At 42.2% G+C, this 26,316-nt stretch overlaps 1 protein-coding gene across 3 annotated transcripts; it reads left to right on the forward strand.

The window, feature by feature from the left end:
* On the forward strand, positions 1-25,640 carry DDX19B (DEAD-box helicase 19B). 3 transcript variants are annotated; one of them, XM_047836457.1, is made up of 12 exons: positions 1-90; positions 10,362-10,410; positions 11,310-11,363; positions 12,083-12,218; positions 12,531-12,623; positions 16,089-16,191; positions 16,729-16,843; positions 19,105-19,282; positions 19,642-19,879; positions 20,431-20,593; positions 21,080-21,271; positions 21,658-21,967. In XM_047836457.1, the coding sequence occupies exons 1-12, from the start codon at positions 19-21 to the stop codon at positions 21,717-21,719; spliced, it is 1,455 nt and encodes a 484-aa protein (XP_047692413.1). In that variant the 5' UTR covers positions 1-18; the 3' UTR covers positions 21,720-21,967. The 3 variants fall into 3 exon arrangements, with proteins under 3 accessions (XP_047692413.1, XP_047692414.1, XP_047692412.1); XM_047836458.1 differs by lacking the exons at positions 1-90; positions 21,658-21,967 and adding exons at positions 1,265-2,344; positions 25,515-25,640 and having other exon boundaries at positions 21,080-21,105; XM_047836456.1 differs by lacking the exon at positions 1-90 and adding an exon at positions 1,881-2,344.
* Positions 25,641-26,316: the final 676 nt, after the last annotated feature.

Here is a 26,316-nt window from a genome sequence, read left to right on the forward strand (position 1 = left end):
CCGCCCTGCTGAGCGGCGATGGCGGGGGCTGCTGGCCGCATCCGAGGCCGCGCCCTGGGGCGCTTTCAGCCCGCCCTACCCGTGGGCGATGTGAGTATCTTTGAGGTTAGAAATGAGACCCTTTTTAACACATTTAGGCTTGTTCCTCACTCTCACCCCTGGAGGGGCAGGAATAGTAATTATAGCTAATATGTGTCAAGCTTTCGCCATAAGCCAGCCACTGGGCCAAAAGCCTTAGTTGAATAATTGAACCGTGCAGTGGGTACTTACCATAATTTCGGAGGAGTTGGAGGCTGCCTAAGGTCACATGCGAGTAAATGCCGGGAGGCTGAATTCAAATCCAGCTGCTCTTATGACCCTGGGTCCTCTCTCTATGCATCACTTTGGAAACCAGTTTGCTTCTTAGCAGTTGCCTCCCATTGTGCTGGTGTGTGGGATGGTGACAGAGTCTAGAATCCTGACGCTAATTAAGTTTGGGGGTTGTTTCTTAATAGAGAAAAGCAACTCATGCTAATAGCATTTATGGGAAAGATAAGCACCAAATTTAGGAGAGCTGCTGTCTCTTGGGATGGCTATACAGGGGGCTTCAATCGAATGTTAACTGTTTTACTTATTAAGCCGTAAGTGGGAATCTAGATGTTTATTGTATTATTCCCCTTCTTGCCTGAAATACTCACAACTTTAAAAAGAAAACATGCACATGGAAAATGAATTTCAGAGGATAAAGTGTACACAACGAAAAGTAAGTCTTCTCCCACCCCAGATTTCTAGAGCCCCTCACTAGAAGCAGGCACTGTTAGCAGTTTTGTATCTCATTCTCTATAGTATGTACAAGCATATATGAGGTTTGTTGTTGTTTTTTTTTTGTTTTTTTTTTTTGCACAAGTGTATCCTATTATATACAGTCCTACACTTTGGATTTGTTTTTAATCTCATTATACTTTAAAACAATTTGTTAACCTCCTTTAGCCCGGTGATCAATTTAATTTTGCTGGCAAAATTTTCTCAAGATTGCTTCTGACATGATGAGATGTAGGTCATGTCTTCCCTGGATGTGTTTGCCTTTTTCTTTTTGCACATCCTCACCTATAGATTTCCAAAAAAACTTCACCAAATTAACCCTAAAGGGTGCAGAAGAAAAAGAATCATGGCAAATAGGGTATTGCCTAGAAATACTTTACCATTTCCTGAACATTCTTACTCATACTCTACAGGTAAAATTCTACAGCCTGCTACTGCTTGAAATTAACTTACTGAAGTGGAATATTGGCAAAGAGAGAGAAATGGGGATTCGTTTTCTCAGGTTGCAGGAAAATGCCAGCTTCTTTCTAGTGAAGTAATAAGGGAAGAGGACCTTGTTTGTTTCCAGTTAGGGGAAAAAGTGTGTGTCACACTTAATCCTTATTTTACCTCTTCTAAAAGCCCAAGATATTTTTTCTTTAAAAAATTCTCCCAATCATTCAACTCTTAAACGGGAGAGCTGGGATTCCAACCAGGCACAGCTAACTCCAAAAGTCATGCCAGATAGGGAAGAGTTTCCTGGAATGAACTCATTTGCTCCTCAAGCTGCTTTGCGTGGCCCTTTGCATCTACCTCCTACCAATTTCATCCCTGGCTCTTGTCAATACTCACAGAAATTGAAAGAAATTGTGTCCTTCAGACACAAACCTCCTTGCTCTTTCTTGTTTCAATTCTCTACCTGGAACACATTTCCCTAGCACCTTCCTTGAGTCTTTTTGAAGGTGTAATTCTTTTAGTCTGCCAAATTTTTAACCAAATGGCGTTTGATATGGCTGATTCCTAACACCTGGGCACTGAAATGACAACCTGAAGATCTCCTTGTTTCAATATGCATTTTGGTGACTACTGTGTCTGTAGTGGCTGTTTTGATACATTCAATCTATGTGAGGTGCTGTGGCACCGTGCTGAGCGGGAATGTGGTTTTGCTCGTGGGTTGGAGAGCCAGTTGGCAGAAGTTTAGGTGTTTTCAGACAACTACCTACCTCAGTCTGTGTTTCTGGACATTAGATAAGAAAACGTGAGCTAAGCAGAGGTAAGGGTGGGGGTCCGAAAGCGACGGAAGCTGCAGCTGGAAGTGGGCGAGGGGAGAGCCGGCGCGGACTCCGACGTCACTGTGGCGCGCCGCTTCCGGTCTCCAGCGCCAAAGCGAATGACTTCCCCCTCTGTGGGGCCGGAGCGGGGCTTGCTGCGACCCCACGGAGCCCGCGATCGTGCTTCCCCAGCCAGCGAATCCGCCAGCACCAGCGTCCCACCGGCGCCTGGGACCATGGCCACCGACTCATGGGCCCTGGCGGTGGATGAACAGGAGGCAGCGGCCGAGTCGGTGAGTTGGCTTCAGCCATAAAAGGGTTAGGGGTCAGTTTTGACCGACGATCAGTTCCCTTGGAAAGACAGTTGCTACTTTGGTCAGGATGGGTATAGAGTGCATGTGGGAATGAAGCCTGGACTTTGAGCGGCTTTGTTTATCCATCCGCTTCCTGGGTTACATAAGAGCAGGTGAGTGCTCCCAGGGATGAAGAGCTCAGCCGCCTACCCGTCTTCCCTGAATCAAGACTGATTGTAGACTGCACTCCCCACTCCCAACCTTGGATTGTAATCACCTTTGTGTCATTCTCCATCTCTGGATTCTGAACTTCCTGGACTCTGGCACCGTGGCTTACTCATCTTTTTGTGCTTCCTCAGCATGCTTAGTGATAATGAATGATCGACTTACTAGGCCCAGCAGTCAGTAAATCCTCTTCTGATCACCTTAACTTTTGTTCTGGGCCTCATGCACAGTAAACAAGATAGGAGTTAAACGTGACTATGTAGAATTCATTCTTCCCACCTAAACACTCTAAGTTCTGATAGTGCTTTGAACCTACTTGTTAGTACTTATTTCTGTGAATCTCTTGAGAAAAAGGACTTTGTCTTATTTTTTTATAACTGATAATAATTTATAAGCACATAATTCAGAGTCAAATAGTTTTAAAAACTGGTTCCACCACCACTAATTTTTTCCTCCCCAGAGACAACTAATAGTTCTCTTGAAACTGATTTACATCATTGACCTCCTTGTTCCCTTTAGGGAACACATTTGTTTTGCTAGTTCTTGAGTTTTCAGTTTTAGGTATTTACTGATTTTGATTCTTTCCTCCATCCTCCTTTCTCCACCACACATGCACACTTTTCCATTCCCTACCTTTTCATTATATTGTAATTTTAGTTAGATCAGTATTTCATGTTTCTATAATTAGTAACTTATCAATACTTTTACTTTCCTCTAAAACTTTCTGTTTTTCTTGGAATTTATAATTGCCTTGCAGTTTTTCTTCATGTTCTTTGTATTTATCACCAATTCAACCCCAAGCTCTTTGCTAATTGTCTAAGATTATCTCAGGATGTTCAGACACATTATTCTATTAATTTAATTTCCCCCACATCTTTTAGCCTCCTTCATTTTGGACTAGTTCTCCCTATGTTCAGAACAGAACTCATTTTGGGGTCTGGAGGAAAACAGGGCAGATTTCCCTTCAGCTTCATTCTGGGGATTCACTCCTCTTGTATCCCCTCTCTTCATCTTTCTTTTTTTTTTAATGTTTATTTTATTATTTTTGAGAGAGAGAGAGAGAGAGAGAGAGAGAGAGAGAGAGACAAAGAGTGAGCGGGGGGGAGAGGTAGAGAGTGAGAGGAAGACATAGAATCTCAAGCAGGCTCTAGGCTCTGAGCTGTCAGCACAGAGCCTGACACGGGGCTTGAACTCGGTAATAGCCAGATCGTGACCTGAGCCTAAGTCAGACACTTGACTGACTGAGACACTCAGGTGCCTCTCATCTTTCTTGATTTGGTGGAGCCATCCATCAGCTTTCTGGAGGTGTATGGGAACTAAGTATTTTTAAGATACTACTGAATTTCTGGAAATATCTTATTTTGCCCTATCATTTGGATAATATGGCTGGATGTAGAACTGTAGGTTGGAAATTAATTTCCTACCAAATTGTAAAGGCATTGTGTCATTGCCTTTTAGATTTCTTTATTGGTTATAGAGATGTCTGAGACCATTCTGATTCCTGATGTGACCTGTTTTTCCCTTTGTAAGCTTGAAGAATCTTCTGTTTGTCTCCATTATTCAGCAAATTCATGCTAATAAGTCTTGGTATGGATCTATTTGCATCCATTTTGCTGGGCACTGGGTGGGTCCTTTCAATCTGGAAAATCTTGTCCTTAAGTTATGAGAAATTTTCTCAAAAATTTTCATTGTTGATTTCTCTCCCTTATTTTTCTTCATTTCCTCTTTCACGAATTCTTACTAGTTGACTGTTGGATCTCTTGGACTGGCCTTCTATAAAGTTTTTGCTTGTTTAAAAAAATTTTTTTATGTTTATTTTTTTTTTATTTAAAAAAAAATTTTTTTTTAACCTTTTATTTATTTTTGAGACAGAGAGAGACAGAGCATGAACAGGGGAGGGGCAGAGAGAGAGAGGGAGACACAGAATTGGAAGCAGGCTCCAGGCTCTGAGCCATCAGCCCAGAGCCCGATGCAGGGCTCGAACTCACGGACCGCGAGATCATGACCTGAGCTGAAGTCGGCCGCTTAACCGACTGAGCCACCCAGGTGCCCCTTTATGTTTATTTTTGAGAGAAAGAGAGAGACAGAGCGTGAACTGGGAGGGAGGGGCAGAGAGAGAGGGAGACACAGAATTTGAAGCAGGCTCCGGGCTCGAGTTGTCAGCACAGAGCCCGATGCGGGGCTCTAATTCACAACTGTGAGATCATGACCTCATCTGAAGTCGGACGCTTAACTGACTAAGCCACCCAGACGCCCTGGCCCTCTAAAGTTTTTAAGTCAAGTTTACTGAGATACAATTTACGTATAGTAAAACTCACCCATATTCTGTGAATTTTGACAAAGGCATCCAGTTGTGTAACCGTCACCACAATCAGGATGTGGAACATTTCCACCACCTCCAAAAAGTACCCTCAAACTTTAGTCACTCCGTTCTCCCCACCCTTCTCTGGCAACTGCTGACTTGTTTTCTGTCTCTTCAGATTTGTCTATTCTGGACATTTTATATAAGTGGTATCATACAATAGATGGTCTGTTGTGTCTGGCTGTTTTCACTTAGCATAATGTTTTCAAGGTCCATTCATATTGCAGCAGGTGTCAGTACTTCATTCCTTTTTATTGCCAAAAAAATATTACGTTGTCTAGATATATCCCATTCTGTTTATCCCTTCATCAGTGTCCATTGATGAGCATTTGGATTGTTTCTACTTTTTGGTTATTTTGAATAATGCTGACTATGATCATTCATGTACAAGTTTTTCTGTGAAGATGTATTTTCATTTCTCTTGGGTGTACACCTAGAAGTGGCATTGTTGGATTATATAATAACTCTATGTTTAACTTTTGAGGAACTGTCAGCATTTTTTCCAAAGTGGCTGCACCATTGTGTCATCCTTAAAATGATTCTTCTCTTTTTTTCTTTAGTTTATTTATTTATTTTGGGAGAGTGAGCAAGTGCATACAGGAGAGGGGCAGAGAGAGAGGAAGAGAATCCCAGGCAGGCTCTGTGCTGTCAGTGCAGAATGTGACGCAGAGCTCGATCTCACAAACTGTGAGATCATGACTTGAGCTGGAAGAGTCAGATGCATAACTGACTGAGCCACCCAGCTGCCCCTAAAATGATTATTTCCTATGAGAATAGTATTATCTGTGAGAGGCACCATTGTGTAGAGGTTAAAACCTTAGCTTTTGGGGTGCCTGGGTGGCTTAGTCGGTTAACCATCCAACTCTTGATTTCAGCTCAGGTCATGATCTCCCAGTTTGTGGGTTTGAGCCCTAAATGGGCTCTGTGGTGACATCGCAGAGCCTGATTGGGATTCTGTCCGTGTCTCTCTCCCTCTCTGTCTCTCTCTCTCTCTCTCTCTGCCCCTACCCCACTCACTATCTGTCACTCTCTAAATAAAATAAACTTAAAAAAACAAACCAAACCCTTAGCCTTTGTAGCCAGACAGACTTGGATTTGTATTCTGGGTCCACCATTTACTAGTTATGTGACCTTGGGCAAATGGCTTAACCTTTCTGTGCCTCAGTTTCCACATCTGTAAAATGAAGATAATCAGGTTACCTCATTGGGTTATGGACATGCCTATTACAAGTCCTACATGCGTAGTAGCCATTATTATCATTATCTATAATGCACAGTTTCTTTGCAGGAATCTTTTAAATTACTTGCCCATATTGTATGGATTAGTTAGTTGAGCCTGGATAAGGTTTGTGAATCTACTTAACCGTGCACAGGTAAATTAGATCACAATATTCTTTTTTTTTTTTTTTTAATTTTTTTTTTTCAACATTTATTTATTTTTGGGACAGAGAGAGACAGAGCATGAACGGGGGAGGGGCAGAGAGAGAGGGAGACACAGAATCGGAAACAGGCTCCAGGCTTTGAGCCATCAGCCCAGAGCCTGACGCGGGGCTCGAACTCACGGACCGCGAGATCGTGACCTGGCTGAAGTCGGACGCTTAACCGACTGCGCCACCCAGGCGCCCCTAGATCACAATATTCTAACACTGAGCAAATGAGTAAAGACACCTCTGTTACCCTCTGCCTTATGGAACTGCTACTGAGGATCACCACAGGTACTGTGTGACATAGGTGACAGTGATGTGTATAGTACAAGGTTACTGTATTTTAAATATTCATTAAGCTTCATTCCTTATTCATCTTAGATAAGAAAAATTAGATTCTATTTATATTTATTTCCTTGTTCTTCAGTGGCTCCACTCTGTTCCCCTCTGTTCCGTTGGAGACTTCTTTTCAATTTAGAGGAGGGCAAACAGATTAGAAAACTGATGAGTATGACTCAAGTCCTCGACTTCACCATTTTGCCGAAGACAATCTCTATTCAGTATAGTTCATTTGACATTAAATCTTCCTTCTTCTGTCTCAAGAATCCTTTCTCAAGTGCTTTTGAATAAAATGCAATGTGTAACTGTACAATTTTCAATTATTTTAACACATCTTAAAAACAAATAATAAAGGCATTGAAAGAATGTGGATCTTACAAAGTGGATGTTTTTGTTCTTTTGCTTTTTGGTTAATTTCAAAATGGTTTGCGATGAAGTTGCATCAGAAAATCGTTTCTCCTTTTTGGTCCAAGTAAATAGAGCAAAGGAAGGTATCTAAACTAACTGTATTTTTTTATTGTATTAAAAAAATCGTTTTTAATGTTGATTTATTAAATCAGTCAGAGAGAGACAGAATGCGAGCAGGGGAGGACTAGAGAGAGAGGGAGACATAGAATCTGAAGCAGGCTCCAGGCTCTGAGCTGTCAGCACAGAGCCTGATGCAGGGCTCGAACTCATGAACTGAGAGATCATGACCTGAGCTGAAGTCGGCCGCTTAATCAACTGAGCCATCCAGATGCCCCTAAACTAACTATTTTTAATATAAATTTCACCGTTCAGTTCACTGACACTGTGCTGGGTAATCCATCCTTCATGGTCTTGCTTTATAGGCTTTGAGGTCCTTATAGCCAAGTGAGGGCTGAGGTTTTTTTTTTTTTTTTACTTTTTTTATTTTTTTTTATTTATTTATTTTTTCAACGTTTATTTATTTTTGGGACAGAGAGAGACAGAGCATGAACGGGGGAGGGGCAGAGAGAGAGGGAGACACAGAATCCGAAACAGGCTCCAGGCTCTGAGCCATCAGCCCAGAGCCCGACGCGGGGCTCGAACTCACAGACCGCGAGACCGTGACCTGGCTGAAGTCGGACGCTTAACCGACTGCGCCACCCAGGCGCCCCATTTTTTTACTTTTTTAAAAAATTTTTTTGAATGTTTATTTATTTTGGAGAGAGAGAGAGAGACAGAGCATGAACGGGGAAGGGGCAGAGAGAGGGAAACACAGAATCTGAAGCAGGCTCCAGGCTCCGAGCTGTCAGCATAGAGCCCTACGGGGCTCGAACTCACAAACCGTGACATCATGACCTGAGCCAAAGTTGGACGCTTAACCGACTGAGCCACCCAGGCGCCCCTATTTGTTTACTTTTTGAGAGAGCATACAAGCAGGAGAGGGGCAGAGAGAGAGGGTGAGTAAAAATCCTGATGTGGGACTCAGTCTCACGAAATGTGAGATAATGACTTGAGCGAAATCAAGAGTGGGATGCTTAACCAACTGAGCCACCCAGGCCCCCCCTGGGTATGTTTTTAGATTCTGCTGGAACCTCTCCAGAATCCTGATACATCTGTTAATTTCACTTACATTGTTGCTACCAACTTTTCCCGCGTTTCAGTTATTTTAACTATTTACTCTGTTAACTTCCATTTAACAATATATTAGCAAGAGAATGGTTTGTTCTTTTTATCATTGATAATTAAAATGCTTTAGGGTAATAGATGTTTCTAATACTTAAATCATTTGTACCTCAGCCCTATCATTTGTTGTAGCTAGCAGTTATCACCCTAGGAGTGAGTGCTATTAACTGTTTAAATATTGCCAGTAAGTCAGGCAGTCTGTCTCTGTGCCCCTGTCCCCCAATCTCTATCCCGCTCCCTCTCCACAGCCCTGAATACTACACTTGAACTAGATTTGTTGGCAGGGTGTGGAGGAGTGCTTTAGAGAAGACTCAAATACATTGAACAGTGCCATACGTCATATGCTGCACTGGTTGCTTCATATTGACTGTCTGTTGGTGTGTTTGCTGTCATGTGGAATTAATGAAGGATTTTTACTGCTTTATGACAATTTCCTTTCTTGCCAGTCTCTCCAGTGTGTCCCTCCCCCCACCCCCCACTTCTCCATCCCCTAACAGTAAAGCATACAGAGACACCAGAAACTCCCTTTTCAGTTAGCAACAATAGAGAAGTGAGGTTCCTCCATCCTAACTAACCACCCATCAAAATAAACAACAGTTTCATTCCTCTCTTGCCTTTCCCCTTTCTTGGACTTAGAGGAAAGACAGAGTGAACCTCAAAACATAAAGAATTGCTGGTATAGGTGGCACTTTAAGAAATAGCCATTTTCGGGGCACTTGGGTGGCTCAGTCAGTTGAGCGTCTGAATTCAGCTCAAGTCATGATCTCACGGTTCGTGAGTTGGATCCCTGCGTTGAGCTCTGTGCTGACAGCTTGGAGCCTGGAGCCTGATTCGGATTCTGTGTCTGTCTGTCCCTCTCTCTGCCCATCCCCCATCACACTTTGTTTCTCTCTCTCTTTCAAATATAAATAAACATTAAACAAATTCTTAAAAAGTAGCCATTTTCATTCTTTCACCCTTCACTAGATGATGTCCTAAGCCCCCTTAATATTTTGTGGTTAGAGCACCTGCTTTCTGCTAGATCCAAAGATCAAGTAAAAATAAAAACATTCCTGTCTTTAAGGTATTTTCTTTTCCACCCAGCTTTTACTGAGGTTTAATTGACAAATAAAAGTGTATTTTCATTCTAATAGAGGAGATAAGTTCTGCCTAATTTATAGTGTTTGATCAAAGTCCTGATAATTCTTTTTTTGAATTCTTTGCTTTCCCACTTCAGATTGCTAGGTATTTTGATTATACAGTGTGCTATGACGCCCCAGACTGTTTTCTGTTTAAAATATCAGACTTCCAGGGGCACCTGGGTGTCTCAGTTAAGCATCCAACTTTGGCTCAGGTCACGATCTCGTGGTTCGTGGGTTCAAGCCCCTTGTTGGGCTCTGTACTGACAGCTCAGAGTCTGGAGCCTGCTTTGGATTTTGTGTCTCCCTCTCTCTGCCCCTCCCCCAATCACACTCTGCTCTCTTTCTCTCTCTCAAAAATAAATAAACACTAAAAAATAGACATATATCAGACTTCCATCACAAGGAAATCTTGAATGTGAGGATGCATATCGGCATGTTGTGGTCCTGTGGCTCAAACATATCTTGCAACATAACTGATGCCTACCCACAGATGCTTTTCATTGCAGCCCTCCCACCTGATATTCTCTGTCTGAAGTGTGACCGCATCTCCCAGTATCTTTTAAAATTTCCTGTTTGTAATACAAGAGAATGACAACTCAAGTGGTATTCTACTGAGAGAGTCTTTGTAATAGGGCCTTAAGCAAACCCACAAATTATAATTCTCTCTAGGGATTATAATTAGGAGGTGTGGATTTTGAGCTGTTGTGTAACCAGGTTTTTTCTATTGCTGTATTTATGGGACATTTTGTTTATTCTCACTCATTTAGTCAACAAAAGGAGCCCAGCAGAACAACCTAATGAAAAGGTCTTGAGTGTGGCTCATTTCTCCCTACCTTCATTGGGGAGGCTCTGTTGATTCACAATCTTTTAAGTGATTTTCCTGATACTTTCCCCCCCTCTCCATATTCTCCATTTAGTTGAGCAACTTGCATCTTAAGGAAGAGAAAATCAAACCAGATGCCAATGGTGAGTAAAAGCTAGTTTGAAAGCACATGTGATTTCCTTAAGTATTTCTGCTGTGACATAACAACTGTCTGGAAAAAAAATTATATATGTACCAGGAAGGGGCCTGACAGATACTGGCAGTTGTTTGATTTGGGAATTAAACTGGACTGTTTTGCTTTGTATTGTCCTTAATATAAGCATGAGGATGCCTAATTGACTTATAAATGATCAAATTGATTGCTGTCCATGAGAATATACTGCCAAAGATTATTTGTTGTTTTTTCAAAATATTCCTCAATTTGAGATGAGAGAGGCAAAGTATGAGCAACCTGAGAATTAAACTATTGTCATTATCTAAAATCATATCTACCAAAAATCCATTAAATTTTTGTTGATGTACTTAAAATTACTGGCGGGGTGAAGGGAATAGGAACATTAACCTCATTCCAAATTTACTTACAATCTTTTTCTGTATATTTTTTGATAACGACAACATTGTTTGAATATGCATTTCTATTAATCAATAGTTTATATACATAGAATCCTAATGGCATTATAGCGTGTATATATTGATGAAATATGATTTCCTCTGTTGAACATCAAGGTGGTTTGTGATCATTGCCTGCTGTGATCATCTTTCTATAACATTTCAGAAATATTGATGATATGAGGGAAAGTCACATTTGTTTGGGGTATAGTGAGAGGACTTGGAATAGGAAAGAATTGAAATGTTAGAAACATTGTTTCATACCTTTGTTTATTTAGAAACAATAAAATGTTTTTATCTGTGGCTTGGTTTCCTCATTTATTTTTCTGCTCCCCAGGCCTTTACATTTCTAGTGTCTCATAGAATTTGAATTGTCTCAGCTGTTGGGTATGGGATGTGATACTGAATGACGGCCACTTTGTGTCTGATAAAGGTGCTGTTGTCAAGACCAATGCTAATTCAGAGAAGGCAGATGAAGAAGAGAAAGGTAACACAGCCTAGAGCTATACCCACAAGGTTCTACAGTCTTAAGAGAATAGATTGTTACATGGCTTTGTTTTTATGCCCAGCTTGGTTTGACTTTAATGGGAGTCACAGTGCTAATAAAAGTTCAACATAGTTGTTGAAAGAATTTTCATTGTTTACATTTTAGGGAAATTTTGTTTTGAACCACTGATGGACTCCAGCAGCAGGAAATATTCCCTGAATGATTATCTTGTATAGGGTATTATAAAAGAAATTTTAAGTTGCATCCCCATTGTCTAATAAAGTTAATGATATCTGGACATATTAAACATAGATAACAAGATAGAAATAGCTTATATGATATCAAAATATAAACTTTGTTAATTTCTGGGTTTTTTTTCCTATTGCTGTGATGTGTTTGTTAAGCTAATAATTTTTAATTTTCTATTGAGCATAGATTGGGGAGTAAATACTTAGGTACACATAGGAAGAATAGATAACCTCCAGAAAGGAGAGTTGTTTGGAATAGATCCTGGAGAGGGATATGAGGCCGAATTGCATGATAAAGTCCTAGCACATATACATGTTACTGCTTAAAATGCCAATGGCAAGTAAATTCAGATGAATTCATGGTGGATTTCATGGTCTTTTAAAATTCTTTGCTCTCAAAAAAATGAAAATTAAAAATAAAATAAATAATAAAAAATAAAATAAAATTCTTTGCTCTTTGTTTCCTGACAGAAGACAGAGCTGCCCAGTCTTTACTCAACAAGCTGATCAGAAGCAACCTTGTTGATAACACGAACCAAGTGGAAGTCCTGCAGCGGGACCCAAATTCCCCGCTCTACTCTGTGAAGTCCTTTGAGGAGCTTCGGCTGTGAGTATTTGTTTACTTTCTGACTCTCCCCTTTGTGTTTAGATAGCGATCCTAGTCCTATTATATATGTATTTTTCATCACAGCAGAACATTTTTAGCTAACACAAGTTTAAAGAATTTAGCTGCTTTGGGCTATTAAGTAAAATTGCCAGGTAATGTGAATTGTGCTCAATTTCACATAATTCAAGTATTGTTAGTTGTAAATAAAATGTGTGTAACAACAGTAAGAAAGAGAAAAAGAAATCCCTCAGATATTTGGCTTCTTTCCTCAGCCAAAGAGACAGTGACTTTCATCTTTAACTGTTTTCCTAGGAAACCACAGCTTCTCCAGGGAGTCTATGCCATGGGCTTCAACCGTCCATCCAAGATACAAGAGAATGCATTGCCTTTGATGCTTGCTGAGCCGTATGTGTCCTGATACAACTCTATCCCATTTTTAATATTCCATTTTTTAAAAATCATATTATTTTTTAAAACTATACTAGTAATACATGCTTATTTTAGAAAAGCTAGAAAACAAGGAAAAATAAAAATCATTTGTAGTCTCCACCCCTCACTAACATTTAGAGACTTCTAGACTTTTTAATGTAAACTTACATATCTATAGCTATACCTTTTTTTAAATAATGTTTATTTATTTGAGAGAGAGGTACACGAGCAGGGGAGGGGCAGAGGTGGGGGGGGAGAGAGAATCCCTAGCAGGCTCCACGCTGTCAGCGCAGAGCCTGATGTGGGACTCAATCTCATGAACCGTGAGATCGTGACCTGAGTGTAGATCAAGAGCCAGACGCTTAAGCGACTAAGCCACCAAGGCGTTCCATGCCTTTTTTTTTTATAGCTAGTTTATTTTTTATTTTATCATGTGTGCAGTTGGGTAAGGGGTAAAGGGGGAGAAGAGAGAGAATCGCAAGTCCCAAGCAGGCTTCACACCTAGTGCAAAACCTGAGAGGGGCTTGATCCTGTGACCATGAGATCGTGACATGAGCTGAAATCAACAGACACTCAATTAACTGAGCCACCAGGTGCCCCTATACCTTTTTTAAAAAATGGAACCATATAAAATCTTCAAATGCTTTTTAAAAACGTAATTAGGGGCACCTGGGTGGCTCAGTTGGTTAAGCGTCTAACTCTTGATTTTGGCTCAGGTAATGATCTTAGGGTCATGAGATCAAGCTCCGCATCAGGCTCTGCACTGACAGCTCAGGGCCTGGAGCCTGCTTTGGACTCTCTGTCTCCCTGTCTCTCTTTGCCCCTCCCCCTCTTGTGCTCTGTCCCTCTCTCTCTCAAAAATAAATAAACATTAAAAAAGTTTTTTTAGAAACACACAATAAAAAAAGAAAACTTAGATGATCATCTTTCTGTGTTGATAAATAAACATTTATCATTCGTATACACTATGATTTCATTAGATGGATATATAAAATTTATTGTGTCAAATATAACAGGCAAAAACCAGTGTTCTGAAAGACCAGAATAGGGTAATTACCAAGGTTGTTTTCTGGTGCAGTGCTTTTCACTCTTGCATAGGCATATGAATCTCATAGGAATTTATTAAAATACAGATTCTCATTTCAGTCTCCATCTGAGGTGGGGACTAAAGTTCATCTTTTCTAATAAGCTTCTAAGTGATTATGATGATGCTAGTTTCAGACCACATTTTGAGAAACAAGGTTCGAGAGCATGAGGAACTCTTTATAAAAATAAATCCCTACATTATATATGATTATGTAAAATTATGCTGCATATAATTTAAATCCTGAAACTCCTTTTCCTATGGTCTAAAAGTACATATTTTGGGGGTGTGCCTGGGTGGCTCAGTTGGTTAAGCGTCCGATTTTTTTTTTTTTTAATTTTTTTCTAATGTTTATTTTTGAGAGAGAGACAGAGAGACAGAGTGTGAGCAGGGGAGGGGCAGAGAGAGAGGGAGACACAGAATCTGAAGCAGGCTCCAGGCTCCGAGCTGTCAGCACAGAGCCTGACGTGGGGCCCAAACCCACAAACTGCAAGATCATGACCTGAGCCAAGATCATGACCTGACTTGAACCAACTGAGCCACCCAGTACCCCAGACATCCAACTCTTGATCTCAGCTCAGGTCATGAAGTCAGCATTGTGAGTTCAGTCCTGCATTGGGCTCTGCACTGGGCATGAAGCCTACTTAAAAAATAATAAAATATAAGTAAATAAAAAAAAGATATTTTGGGTCTGTATTTTCTTAACATTTCTTTGTTCCATGTCATAATAGTGACTTTTTTCATGATGAATAATCTTGCTTTTTAGCTTGACACTTTGAACATAGAGATGAATAAATGGAATATTTGTTTCACATTGGTCATTTGTGTTTAAAGATCTTTTTTTTTTTTTTTTAAGTTTATTTATTTATTTAGAGATCAGGGGAGGGGAAGAGACAGGAGAGAATCCCCAGCAGGCTCTGCAATGTCAGGTCAGAGCCCAATGTGGAGCTCAAACTCATGAACCGTAAAATCATGATCTGAGCCGAAGTCAGACACTTAACTGACTGAGCCACCCAGGTGCCCCTAGAGATCTTAATGCTTTCATAGATGCTCAATTTTTAAATCATCAATGTTAGAAGAGACCTAAGAGAACTATCTAGTACTATTCTTCATTAACAAATATGTATTGAGTACAGGTATGTAACAGATACTATTGTAGATCCTTGGATACATTAGTAAACAAAGCAGACAAAAATTCCTGCCCTATATAAGGAGCTTACTCTGGAGTATAGATCATTTATTTTTATTAAAAATAAATAAAATATACAGTATATAGCATGTTAAAAGATATAAGTTTTAAATGTAATTAATGCCACTGAATTGTACATTTACAAGCTGTTTTTAAAAAAAGGTGATAGGGCGCCTGAGTGGCTCAGTTGGTTAAGTGTCTGACTTCGGCTCAGGTCATGATCTTGTGGTTCATGAGTTTGAGCCCTGCATTGAGCTCTCTGCTGTCAGCATAGAGCCTGCTTAGGATCTTCTGTCCCCCCACTCGTTTGCTGGCTCTCTCTCTCTCTCTTGCTCTCTCTCAGTAAATAAACGTACTAAAATAAATAAAAGTTAAAACGGTGACAAATGCTAAAGAGAAAAACAGAGCATAGTAGGGGAGATGAGGAATACCAAAGAAATGAATTGCAGTTTTCCCCCAACTTTATATTATGAAAATTGTCGAACTTACAACAAAATTGAAAGGATTTTATAGTGAACACCCATATGCCCATCATCTAGATTCTGTCACTAACATTTTATTATACTTCATCACATATCTATCCACCAATACATCATTCTTTAAGGTATTTGAAAGTAGGTTACAATTCTAATCAAGTGTTAGGGTCGGATCTCATCAAGTAGATGATGTGCGAGCAAAGCCTTGAAGGAGAGGAGAGTTGACATGTTGTCACCTGGAACAGTTGCCCCAGGCAGAGTATAGCCAGTGCAGAAACCTTGAGATGGGGGCATGGCTGGCATGCTTTTGGGGCAGCACTGAGGCCTTTGTGGTGGAGTAGGTGATTAAGGGAGCAGGTAGCAGGAGCTGAGAACAGAGAACCACTAGGGAGCCAGATTGTAACACAGAAGCATTTTCACTTTTATTCTGAATGAAATGAGGAGTGACATAAGCGGTCTCACGTTTTAAAAGAATCACTCACTGGCTGCTGTGTCAAGAATAAAAGATACAGAGTGTGCTTTGAATCCCACCATAGTCTTCTCTCTGTGGTGCTTTGTTTGTGGAGCTAGGATGTGTAACTCCACTGCAGAAATCAAAGCCTCCTTCTGTAAACTAAGCCTTATTCTTCATTGTGCTTAACTAAGAGAATACTTGAGATTTGCACTCCTAAACAGTTTGTTTTCTTGTGCAGCCCACAGAACTTAATTGCCCAGTCTCAGTCTGGCACTGGTAAAACAGCTGCCTTCGTGTTGGCCATGCTCAGCCAAGTAGAACCTGCAAATAGATACCCCCAGGTAAGGGCTTGGTAAATTTGGATTTTCTGCTAACATGTAGCTAGCAATTACATTTGATGGAATAAAAGCCAAGGTGCTTATTACTTTTTACATAAACCAGAGCCCCTTGTGGAGCACAAGCAATATGGTTGATTTTCTAGTAGCCACACACATCCTGTTCTTTCTCCGTGGTTTGCCAGTTCTGGGATACTGCTGACAGACTTGGCACCTCTACTTGCAGGAAGGTATCATCCTTTGGAAAGTTCTGAGAACTTTCTGAGTAAGTGAAAAGGAAGCTAATCTCCAACTGGAATTTCAGATCCTTGCTCATATGGGGGTTTTTATATTCCTGTGGCCAATAGCTATTTTCAACGGTCTTTACCCAGCCAGAGTTCTGACCCTTCAGAATTCTAGCTTATGACTTTGCAGCTTAAAAAATCAAATGGTGTGCACTTTAATTTACATACCCTTCTTCAGCGTCAGCTGGAGGAATAACTGAGTCCTGACGGTAGTTCCCCACTGCCCTTGAGATCTCACTGTACACTCTTTCCCTGCCAGTGTCTGTGCCTCTCCCCAACTTATGAGCTCGCCCTGCAAACAGGAAAAGTGATTGAACAGATGGGCAAATTTTACCCTGAACTGAAGCTAGCTTATGCTGTCCGAGGCAATAAATGTGAGTATGAATATGTGATTCTAATTCATTAGGCTAACCACTTCTATTTTATTTAAAAGTTTATTTATTTTGAGAGAAAGAGCGTGCACAAAAGTGAGGGGATTGGGCAGGGAGCGAGAAAGAGGGAGAGAATCCCAAGCAGGCTCTGAGCTGACACGGGACTGAAACTCATGAACTGTGAGATCATGACCTGAGCTGAAGTCGGACACTTAACTGACTGAGCTACCTAGGCTCCCCTAACAACTTCCATTTTAAAAATTTCAAATCATACACAGTAGGTGAAATAATAAAGATAACACACGTGCCCTTTATGTACATTCAAAAACTCATCACTTTGCCATATTTACTTTATCTGTATGTGTGTGTGTGGTGGGGGGAACCATTTGAAAGTATATTGCAGATGTTGTGGATCTTTATTCCTAAATACTTGAGCGTGCATCTCATAATAAGGACATTCTTCAGCATACCCACAAAACCCTTATCACAAGAGAGTTAGCAGATTCTCTAAGAACTGGTATCTAGTCCATTTTATTTTTCCCCAAAAGTGTTTCTTTGTGGCTGCTTTGTTTTTGAACCAAGATCAAATTAGTGGATATGCACTCTTTCAATCTAGAATAGTTCCTACATCTTCTCCTCCCCCAGTACATTTGACTTTTTGAACAGGCCAGACCAGTTGCTTATAAAATGTTGCACATTTTGGATTTAATTGCCTAGTTTCTTTTTAATGTCATTAGAAGAACAAAAAATGTTCTAGAATATGAACAATTAACTCTGGCATTTCATTTTTTTTTAATTGATTGTAATTAACGTACAGTGCTATTAGTTTCAGGTATACAATATAAGGATTCAACAATTCTTTTTTTTTTTTTAAGTTTATTTATTTTTGAGAGAGAGCACACAAGTGAGGGAGAGGCAGAGAGAAAGAGAGAGAGAAAATTCCAAGCAGGCTCTGCATTGTCAGTGCAGAGCCCAATGTGGGGCTCGAACTCACAAACCCTGGGATCATGACCTGAGCCGAAGTCAGACGTTTAGCCAACCAAACCACCCAGGCACCCCTGTGATTCAACAATTCTCTATTTTTCTCAATGCTTATCAAGATAAGTGGATTAAATGTAAAAGATAACCCCTCTATCTATTTCACCTTCCCTCACTCACCACCTCCCCTCCACCAGCAAACACCAGTTTGTTCTCTGTATTTAAGAGTTTTTTTTTGGTTTGGAGCTTTTTTTTTTCCCCTTATTCAGGTTTCCTACTTTTATTATACAACAAATTAACAATATTTAAGTAATTAAAAAAAGTCTTGTTGAAAGTTTGGCTAAGTCCTGTGAATCTTTACCACTAACCTGTAACTGTGACTACAGAAATCTACTCAGTGTACAATGTCCTAATACCAACTTAAAATCGTTTCTAAAAAGTAAATAAGATTATAAAATTTAGTGAAAGATGATAAGACATTTAAAATTTTTCAATTTGGGTTAGAATGGCAGAGGAGTCTGAATAACTTTTGTGGGGGGCTGTAATTGGTTTGTTTAACAGAAGTAAGAACGGGCATTTGTTGGCTTTGAATTCACTCAACATTCACATTAGGGCAAAATTTTGGCTGTTTAGAGGAAGCTTGCATGTGTCTGGTCAAGACTGTAATCAAAGGGCTAAAAATTATAAGTGCCATCTATTTCAAAATGAAGAGCCAAATCTTCTAAGTTCCAGACTGCACACACAGTCAAGAACACGCTACGGTCCACCAGGCCTTGTCTGGGGAAGCACTTTATCTAATAGAGGCATTTTGTGTTTCTTTGGGAAAGCAAAGCCTTTCATGATGAATCCTGTTTACTGACCCGGACAGACAGTGCGTAGAGGCAACCGGCTTGTTTGACATAGATGCTAAGGTAGCTGAGGGACAGAGTGCACTGAATAGAGTGCTGTGAAAGTCTGCTCGGGAGAAGTGCCACCCTGGGCTGGGGGAATGATGTTGACAGAGAAGAAATAAAGATAACGACAGAGCCTCCTTGAAAGAGAACTGGATGACTACAGAGAATGGAAAAGAACACTACTGAAGAGGCTTTCATCTTTTCACTGTGTATATCCTTACCGTATCTGTTCAGCATTATTAAATACTGTAGTGATATCATAACCTTTCCTTAAAACAGTAAGGCAAACATAAAAACAGTTGCATTAAAATACATCATAGCTTTACATTTTTCTCAGAGAGGAAAGCAGACTTTTTCATGGAAATACCCACGGAAAACATCTTGTCTCCACAGTGGAAAGAGGTCAGAAGATCAGTGAACACATTGTCATTGGCACCCCTGGGACTGTTCTGGACTGGTGCTCCAAGCTCAAGTTCATTGACCCTAAGAAGATCAAGGTGTTTGTTCTGGATGAGGCTGACGTGATGATAGCTACTCAGGGCCACCAAGACCAGAGCATCCGCATCCAGAGGTAGGAACTCTTGAGCCAAGAGGAACGTCTCAGCCTCCTGATCTACAGCATCTTCTCCTTTTACTTCAAACACTTCTTCTTGCTCCTGTCAGGTTCTTTACTGTAGTGCTTCCAGAAGCATTTGTTTGATAGGCCATTTGCTCCTCAGCACTGACCATGGGTTGAGGAAGGAGACTTAGGGAATCTAACACCAGCCCCCTCCCTGCCCCATGGCTGCTCTTGCCTCCTCCCTGCTGTTCTCCTCCCCCCTTTTGCCTCTTTCCCCGGCGTGTAGAGCACCCAAGCCTGGGGTGGCCGTCTTCTGTTCCTTCCAGGGAAAGACTCGGGGTCATGCCACATACCTGGGTCTTCCCTTGCAGGATGCTGCCCAGGAACTGCCAGATGCTGCTTTTCTCTGCCACCTTTGAAGACTCTGTATGGAAATTTGCCCAGAAAGTGGTCCCAGACCCAAACATTATCAAACTGAAGCGTGAGGAGGAGACGTTGGACACCATCAAGCAGTATTACGTCCTGTGCAATAACAGAGATGAGAAGTTCCAGGCCTTGTGTAACCTCTACGGGGCCATCACCATTGCTCAGGCCATGATCTTCTGCCACGTGAGTAGCAGTGGCAGCAGCAGGCCTGCCGGGGGAGGAGCTCCACTGGAGAGTGTGCCTGGCCCTCCCTTCAGCCAGCTCCACCCCAGTGCTGAGGAGGACTGGGTGTCCTCTGTGTGGCCAGAAAGGAAATGATGAAGCACCTCCACCTGCCCCAGGGCATATTCTCCTCAGACTATAATGAGTTATGAGGGAAAGACTGTGAAGAATTGAACTTTTCTTTGGTCCCACCTCTTAGACATACCTTGGGAAAAACTCCAGATAACATCCAACGAAATGATTATATAACATTAAGAATATAGACTATTTGAGAATGAAGATATTGGCTCCTACCACACTCTTCCTAGCTGAACACTAAGATGATTTAAGTAATTCATCCAAAAAAAATTCACATGGCTAAAATTGTCTTTGTAAAATTGGTAAGCCTACCCTGGTGGCTGAACTCAGCAGGCTTTCACGTATTTTAATGGAAACAAGCCACTTTTTTGCAGGTTTGTTTTTGTTTTTATTTTTCCAGGTATCTCCATTTAAAACCATTCTTTTCACTCCAGACCCGCAAAACGGCTAGTTGGCTGGCAGCAGAGCTCTCCAAAGAAGGCCACCAGGTGGCTCTGCTGAGCGGCGAGATGATGGTGGAGCAGAGGGCTGCGGTGATCGAGCGCTTCCGAGAGGGCAAAGAGAAGGTGCTGGTGACCACCAACGTGTGTGCCCGCGGTGAGCAGAGAATGTGCCTGTTCGCCTGGCTCCGGATGGCGAGAGCAGGGCTCCCGTACGGGACGCTCAGATGGTTCGGGGGAGTCCAGCTGGGGTTGGTGCTGACTTTGTTTTCTGGGAGAGGCTGGATTCCCCCAGCAGATGAGAACTTTCACAGAAGCCAGGAGTCCTGATGTGGTGGAAGGAAACAGGCAGTGACTGGTTTAGAGTGAATGGTGCCTGCCCTCCTGGGGGCCCCTAGTGAAGTTTCGGCCGCATCTCCAGATTCTTGTATCTAGCAGAGGCTCTTCTGGCGATGTCATAATTTTGTTAGCACCTGCCAGAGTTCTGTTTTTCCCTCTGGATTCTGCTGCGTGCCCCCGGTCCCCGAATCCCAGAGCTGGCCTGCCCCAGACTCTTCCTCCACCTGATGCTGGCGTGTGGCAGCCTCGCCTGGTGGGTGGTGGTTTTTGTTTCCCGTCCTGACTCCACCCCTCTTTCGTGCAGGTATTGATGTTGAACAGGTATCTGTCGTCATCAACTTTGACCTTCCCGTGGACAAGGATGGGAACCCGGACAACGAGACCTACCTGCACCGGATCGGGCGCACGGGCCGCTTTGGCAAGAGGGGCCTGGCAGTGAACATGGTCGACAGCAAGCACAGCATGAACATCCTGAACAGAATCCAGGAGCATTTTAGTGAGTGCCTGGGAGTGTCCCCTGCCAGGGCCCTTTCCTTAGAGGGGCAGGTTCTCCTGGGGCCTCCTCGAGAGGCCTTTGTCCTTGTCACATTCCCCTCCTTTCCTACAATATGGAAGTTCTCGAAGAGCACACCTGGTGAATTTGGGTCAGGAACTCGAACAACAGTGCCCCCTTGGCCAGGCTTGAAGGGCCTAGGGCTCTGTCCCGTGCTCAGGCACCAGGAGCCCGTGGGGTTTCATGAAAGTTTGCTGTGGCCAGAGGCTTGGCATGGGGGCAGAAACCTGTCTGCCTCCTCCCTCCCTGCTGTGCTGTCCCTTCCCTAGGTGTGTGTGTTCATGATAGCCCCGTGTTGATGTCTCTGTGAATTCTCTTTTTTTCCCCAGATAAGAAAATAGAAAGATTGGACACAGATGATTTGGATGAGATTGAGAAAATAGCCAACTGAGAAGCTCCGTCAGTCACCAGTGCCCACCCCTGGTGCTCCCCCTGCACGGGAGACTGGTGCTTTCACGGCACAGGCCTCGACAGTCGCCACAAAGAAGAGGAGGCAGAGGAGAGAGAAACTACCTACCTCATTTTAAATTATGTTTGGACTAGACAAAAATTGTGCAAATGATGGGGGAAGGTAGAAAAAAATTGTTTACACAACTCTTGAAGATTAGGCGTGAATACACAGAAATTTACCTTTTGAAATTCTGTCTTTTTTTTTTTTAGCCAGCATTTTCCCCATCTAGATGCTGTGGCTAATCACTTGTTCAAGATCTTTGAAGCAGCCCCTGCCTATTCTCTGGCCAGGAGTGTTAAGACCAGCCTCCAGACAGGGGCGCCTGGGTGGCGCAGTCGGTTAAGCGTCCGACTTCAGCCAGGTCACAATCTCGCGGTCCGTGAGTTCGAGCCCCGCGTCGGGCTCTGGGCTGATGGCTCAGAGCCTGGAGCCTGTTTCCGATTCTGTGTCTCCCTCTCTCTCTGCCCCTCCCCCATTCATGCTCTGTCTCTCTCTGTCCCAAAAATAAATAAAAATGTTGAAAAAAAAATTAAAAAAAAAAAAAAGACCAGCCTCCAGACAGAATAGAGATGAAGAGGGACACAGATAGGGGCGCCTGGATGGCTCGGTCGGTTAAGTGTCCGACTTCAGCTCAGGTCCTGATCTCAGTTTGTGGGTTCGGGCCCCGCATCAGGCTCTGTGCTGACAGCTCAGAGCCTGGAGCCTGCTTTGGATTCTGTCTCTCTCTGCCCTTCTCCTGCATGCACTCTGCCTTTCTCTCAAAAATAAATAAATGTAAAAAAAAAAAAAAAGAGAGAGAGAGAGACACAGAGACAGACAAAGAGAGATCCCAAGTAGGATAGTTGATAAGCCAGCCATCATGTTTGGAGTATGGCATGAAGCCTGTGAGCTGGGGGTGGGGCACCTTATCTGAGTGTTGTCAGCCCCGCCTGCCCTGTTGCCCACAGCATGGACCAAAATGCCAACCTGGGGCTTTTGGTGTATGCAGGTTTGTGTTGCAGGACCACGACCTCGTGGTTTTCATCAGCAGGTGCAGTCTGTATATAGTGCACATCTGATTACCAGTGGGTCCATTGCCTGTGCTTGAGTAAGGCCTGTGGTAAAGTCATAGTGGAGAGTTGGTGGTGGCCCTAGCTTGCCACATAGCCTGGGCTTACAGGCACTTGCAGCATCTTTTTTACATCCCAGGTGTCACCTTGACCCCTCCATAGTCCCAGGGAAATAAAAGGTGATCTAAGGTTTGGATCCTCAGTGGAAATTATGGCTTCAAATTGCTAATGACCAGCCTCAAGGCAGTTCCACAAGTGATCAGCAATAGTGTGACAAATACTGGCTTTGTCTCCAGATCCCAGAAGGCAAATTTCTCAGAGCTGGGAATGATTTCAGATATTTGGTGTCTTGATTTTAAAGGGATTCTGAAAGTCTGAGCTCACAGTTCTTGGAATACAAACAATGCAATAAGGGACTAGATGGACTACCCATTTACCTGTGTAAGGCAGGAGTAACTGCCAAGGACTTGGCTTCCTTCTTACTGAGCATCTTTGTGTAGAACATTTAGAGCAAATACTAGTAATCAACATTTCCTACCTGGCCAAGGCTGATGGTACCCACAGAGTTACAGAGCAAAGATGAGATGAAACTGAAACTCCAGCGAAAAGGACTTCTCTCCAGCTCTTTGACCTTGATACAGAACTAGGCCCAGGCTTGGAAGAAGGATTTTCTGTGATGAGAACTGCTCCAATCCCAGATTATCCTTTTAAGTGTTCCTGTGTTTTAGGACCAGATTGGTTACCTGGGAAGGGAAGGGGCCAATGCCAGCCTCCAGATGGTTCCCTTAATCTGACATTACAGATACTGCAGAGACCAACAGACTGCTAATCCTACTACATTTCCCCAGTTGGCATTTGACTATAGAGTCTTCTCTATGCTTCTGGCCAACTCTGACCCACCTTGGGAGTCTTCTTGTAAGAAGAAATTTTATGTCTCCCACCTCCTGCAGTGCTGTGGACCAACCCTGAAACAATTAAAAACAAAGGCAATAATTAAAGGAGTATAGACTCCTCACAAGGCTGCAGGCTTATTCCCCTCCACCTTCTCACAACATGTATAACCAGTCTACTGTGTAGCCCTAAATCTAAACAAAATGGGAAGGGATGTGGTTCAGATTCAAGAGTAGGAGTAACTAGTTATCTGGTAGAAATCTAGGTCAACAGTTCTTAATTGGTCCAAACACCTAAGAATTCACTGGATGGGTTTCATGGAATCTATGAAGCGTTTAAATGCATTTTCCTGCAGAGAGGTCTCCCAAAGAAGTGTCTTTTAAAAAGGTAAGACTCACAGTTAATGGATTCCTTCACAATCCATATTCATCCCTGCCAGAGCTTGGCTTCCGGGGCTCAGTGGCCAACAGCTGCCTCTGTGACCATGTGCTATCTTGAGCCATCAATGATCTGTTGAAAATGTACTGAGCCCATGGTAAGCTTCAGTCCACAGAGTTTCTTTTACTCATTTTAGTACTCATGTATGGAATGATATGTCCTACAATAGAGAAACAACCTTAGCAGAAAGAGATTTTTGGCCCAATGGAAGATTCTGGATATGTTCATCATCCATAAACAATGGATTTTATTGCTTTTTTTTTTTTTTTGAGTGTCATTCATTGTATGCATAAGAATTAGTCAATTGTTGATGTATTTGTTATTGATGTTAATTGAACTTAATTATGAAGTACACGTTACTAGGACAACATTAATGAGTATAAGAAGACATTATGTTTTTGGTTGCTGGTATTAATGATCATGTCTAAGTGGAGACAACTATGATTTCATAGGCTAGTCATCACCTGATACTACTGTTCCATTTCAGAGTTGACACTGCTCCAGCACAAACAGTTGCAATGTCTCCATAGGCCAAGGGCCCTACTCAGTTGCCAGAGGGCTCCTCACATTCCTTTTTTTCCTGCTGGTAAACCAGGGAACACTGGCTACCTAATTAGAAAGAAAGCAGCAGCCAATACAAAGTCCTTACATAAATTTTTCTCGTCCTAGGGAAGAAATACAAATAGGTCTTGGAAGCAGGTATTCTCCCTTTGTTCCATCTTGTTTATTATTTAACATGAAGGCAGTTTCAGTGTCATTAGTATTCAGAAGGTAAGGAATTCTGAGGCCAGAGAAGATTTCATAAAGGAGTGGGGTTTGCTTCTGAGAGAAAAGTGACAGAGTGCCCTAGGCAGGGGAAAGTAATATTAAAACTAAGTTTCTCCAGAATAAACCTAGCATACTGGAAAGACAGTATGGACAGCAGACTTGCCACATAAGCAGAGAAAAGTCTTGATACAAAACGAAAACTTGATTGAACAGTATTTGAGTTTAGTAGTGAATTAAAGGTTGTTAAATCACAGAAAGGCAGTTATGAAATTGATGGGGTTGGGAGGAGTGTCCAGCACATGTACGTAGGATACATTGGAGCTGGAAAAGGCGGGCATCTGAGAACACAGTTTGAAGAGGATTTCATCGGTCCCATCACACAGCAAGTGCCAGGATACCATTGATTGTACTGAAAAAGCACAAAAGAAGAAATGGGACTGGAGGGATATCACAGAGGAAGAATGATAGGGTTTCATGCCTACTTGTTATTCCAAAAAGGATTGTGGCTCTAAAAGATCCACTGTACAAAATAACTCTGGGGAGAAACCCAAAGGGAAGGTCTGGAAAGAACAGATGCATCAGGGTTGAGTCTCATACACAGCATGTAGGATTTCAGGCCTGTCGCCTTTGCAAGCAGGGACTTGGCCCCTCTTCATCAACTTGTAGATTTCAGGGGTCTACAGGTTTTTCTTGGTCTTAGGCATAGATGTCAGGTTCTTAGGAACTCCCTGTAGTTTTACCTAATTTTGCCTTTTTTTTTTTTTTTTTTTTTTTTTTGCTTGAGAATAAATGTTCTTTATTCTGTTGATTGACTCAGATTGTAGCATCTCCTAAAAATGAGCTGAGGGAACCTGAGGGGCTGATGCTAGGAGGCTCCAGTCCCTTGCCTTCCTAATCCTGAATCTGGGACAGGGCTTTCCCAGAAGAGCTTCAAACACCTAGTTGCAAGTCAGGCCAAGTGGGGATCTGCTTGGAGGATATTTGTCACACCCCTACATTATGTCTTCTCATTCTCCAGCCCCTGTTGCTAGATGCTTCTGCCTTGGCTTAGAAACTGTCCCACTGTTGAGTATTCATTGGAGCAAGGGGCTTCTCCATGGTAGTTCTAGTTGTAAGATGGGGGATAGGAGTAGGTGGAGGAAAACATTAGATGAGGTCTGAGATAGGTGGCTGTTTGGGGGATCAGCGGTTCAGATCAATGTCATTTCTGCTTTCGTGATATCTCTCAGGCAGGGGTAGCAGATCTTTTGTTCATGCAGATCTATAACCCAGGACTACAGTTGGCTTCTCTCATAAGAAGGGGTGTTCGTGTGTGTCGGGGGTGGGGGTGGGGTGTTTAGACGGAACTCTTCTGGAAGTACCAGTACACATTTTGTGAGTCTTTGCAACTA

This window comes from Prionailurus viverrinus, chromosome E2 (genome assembly GCF_022837055.1).
Source record: "Prionailurus viverrinus isolate Anna chromosome E2, UM_Priviv_1.0, whole genome shotgun sequence".
Classification (NCBI taxonomy): domain Eukaryota; kingdom Metazoa; phylum Chordata; class Mammalia; order Carnivora; family Felidae; genus Prionailurus; species Prionailurus viverrinus.

Bases quoted from the DNA above. Each gene is read 5' to 3' on its own strand.
- DDX19B (XM_047836456.1), top strand. From the start codon at position 2,171: ATGACTTCCCCCTCTGTGGGGCCGGAGCGGGGCTTGCTGCGACCCCAC. The intron at 10,411-11,309 runs GTGAGTAAAAGC...TGTCTGATAAAG, and splicing joins AATCAAACCAGATGCCAATG to GTGCTGTTGTCAAGACCAAT. The intron at 19,283-19,641 runs GTAGGAACTCTT...CTTCCCTTGCAG, and splicing joins CAGAGCATCCGCATCCAGAG to GATGCTGCCCAGGAACTGCC.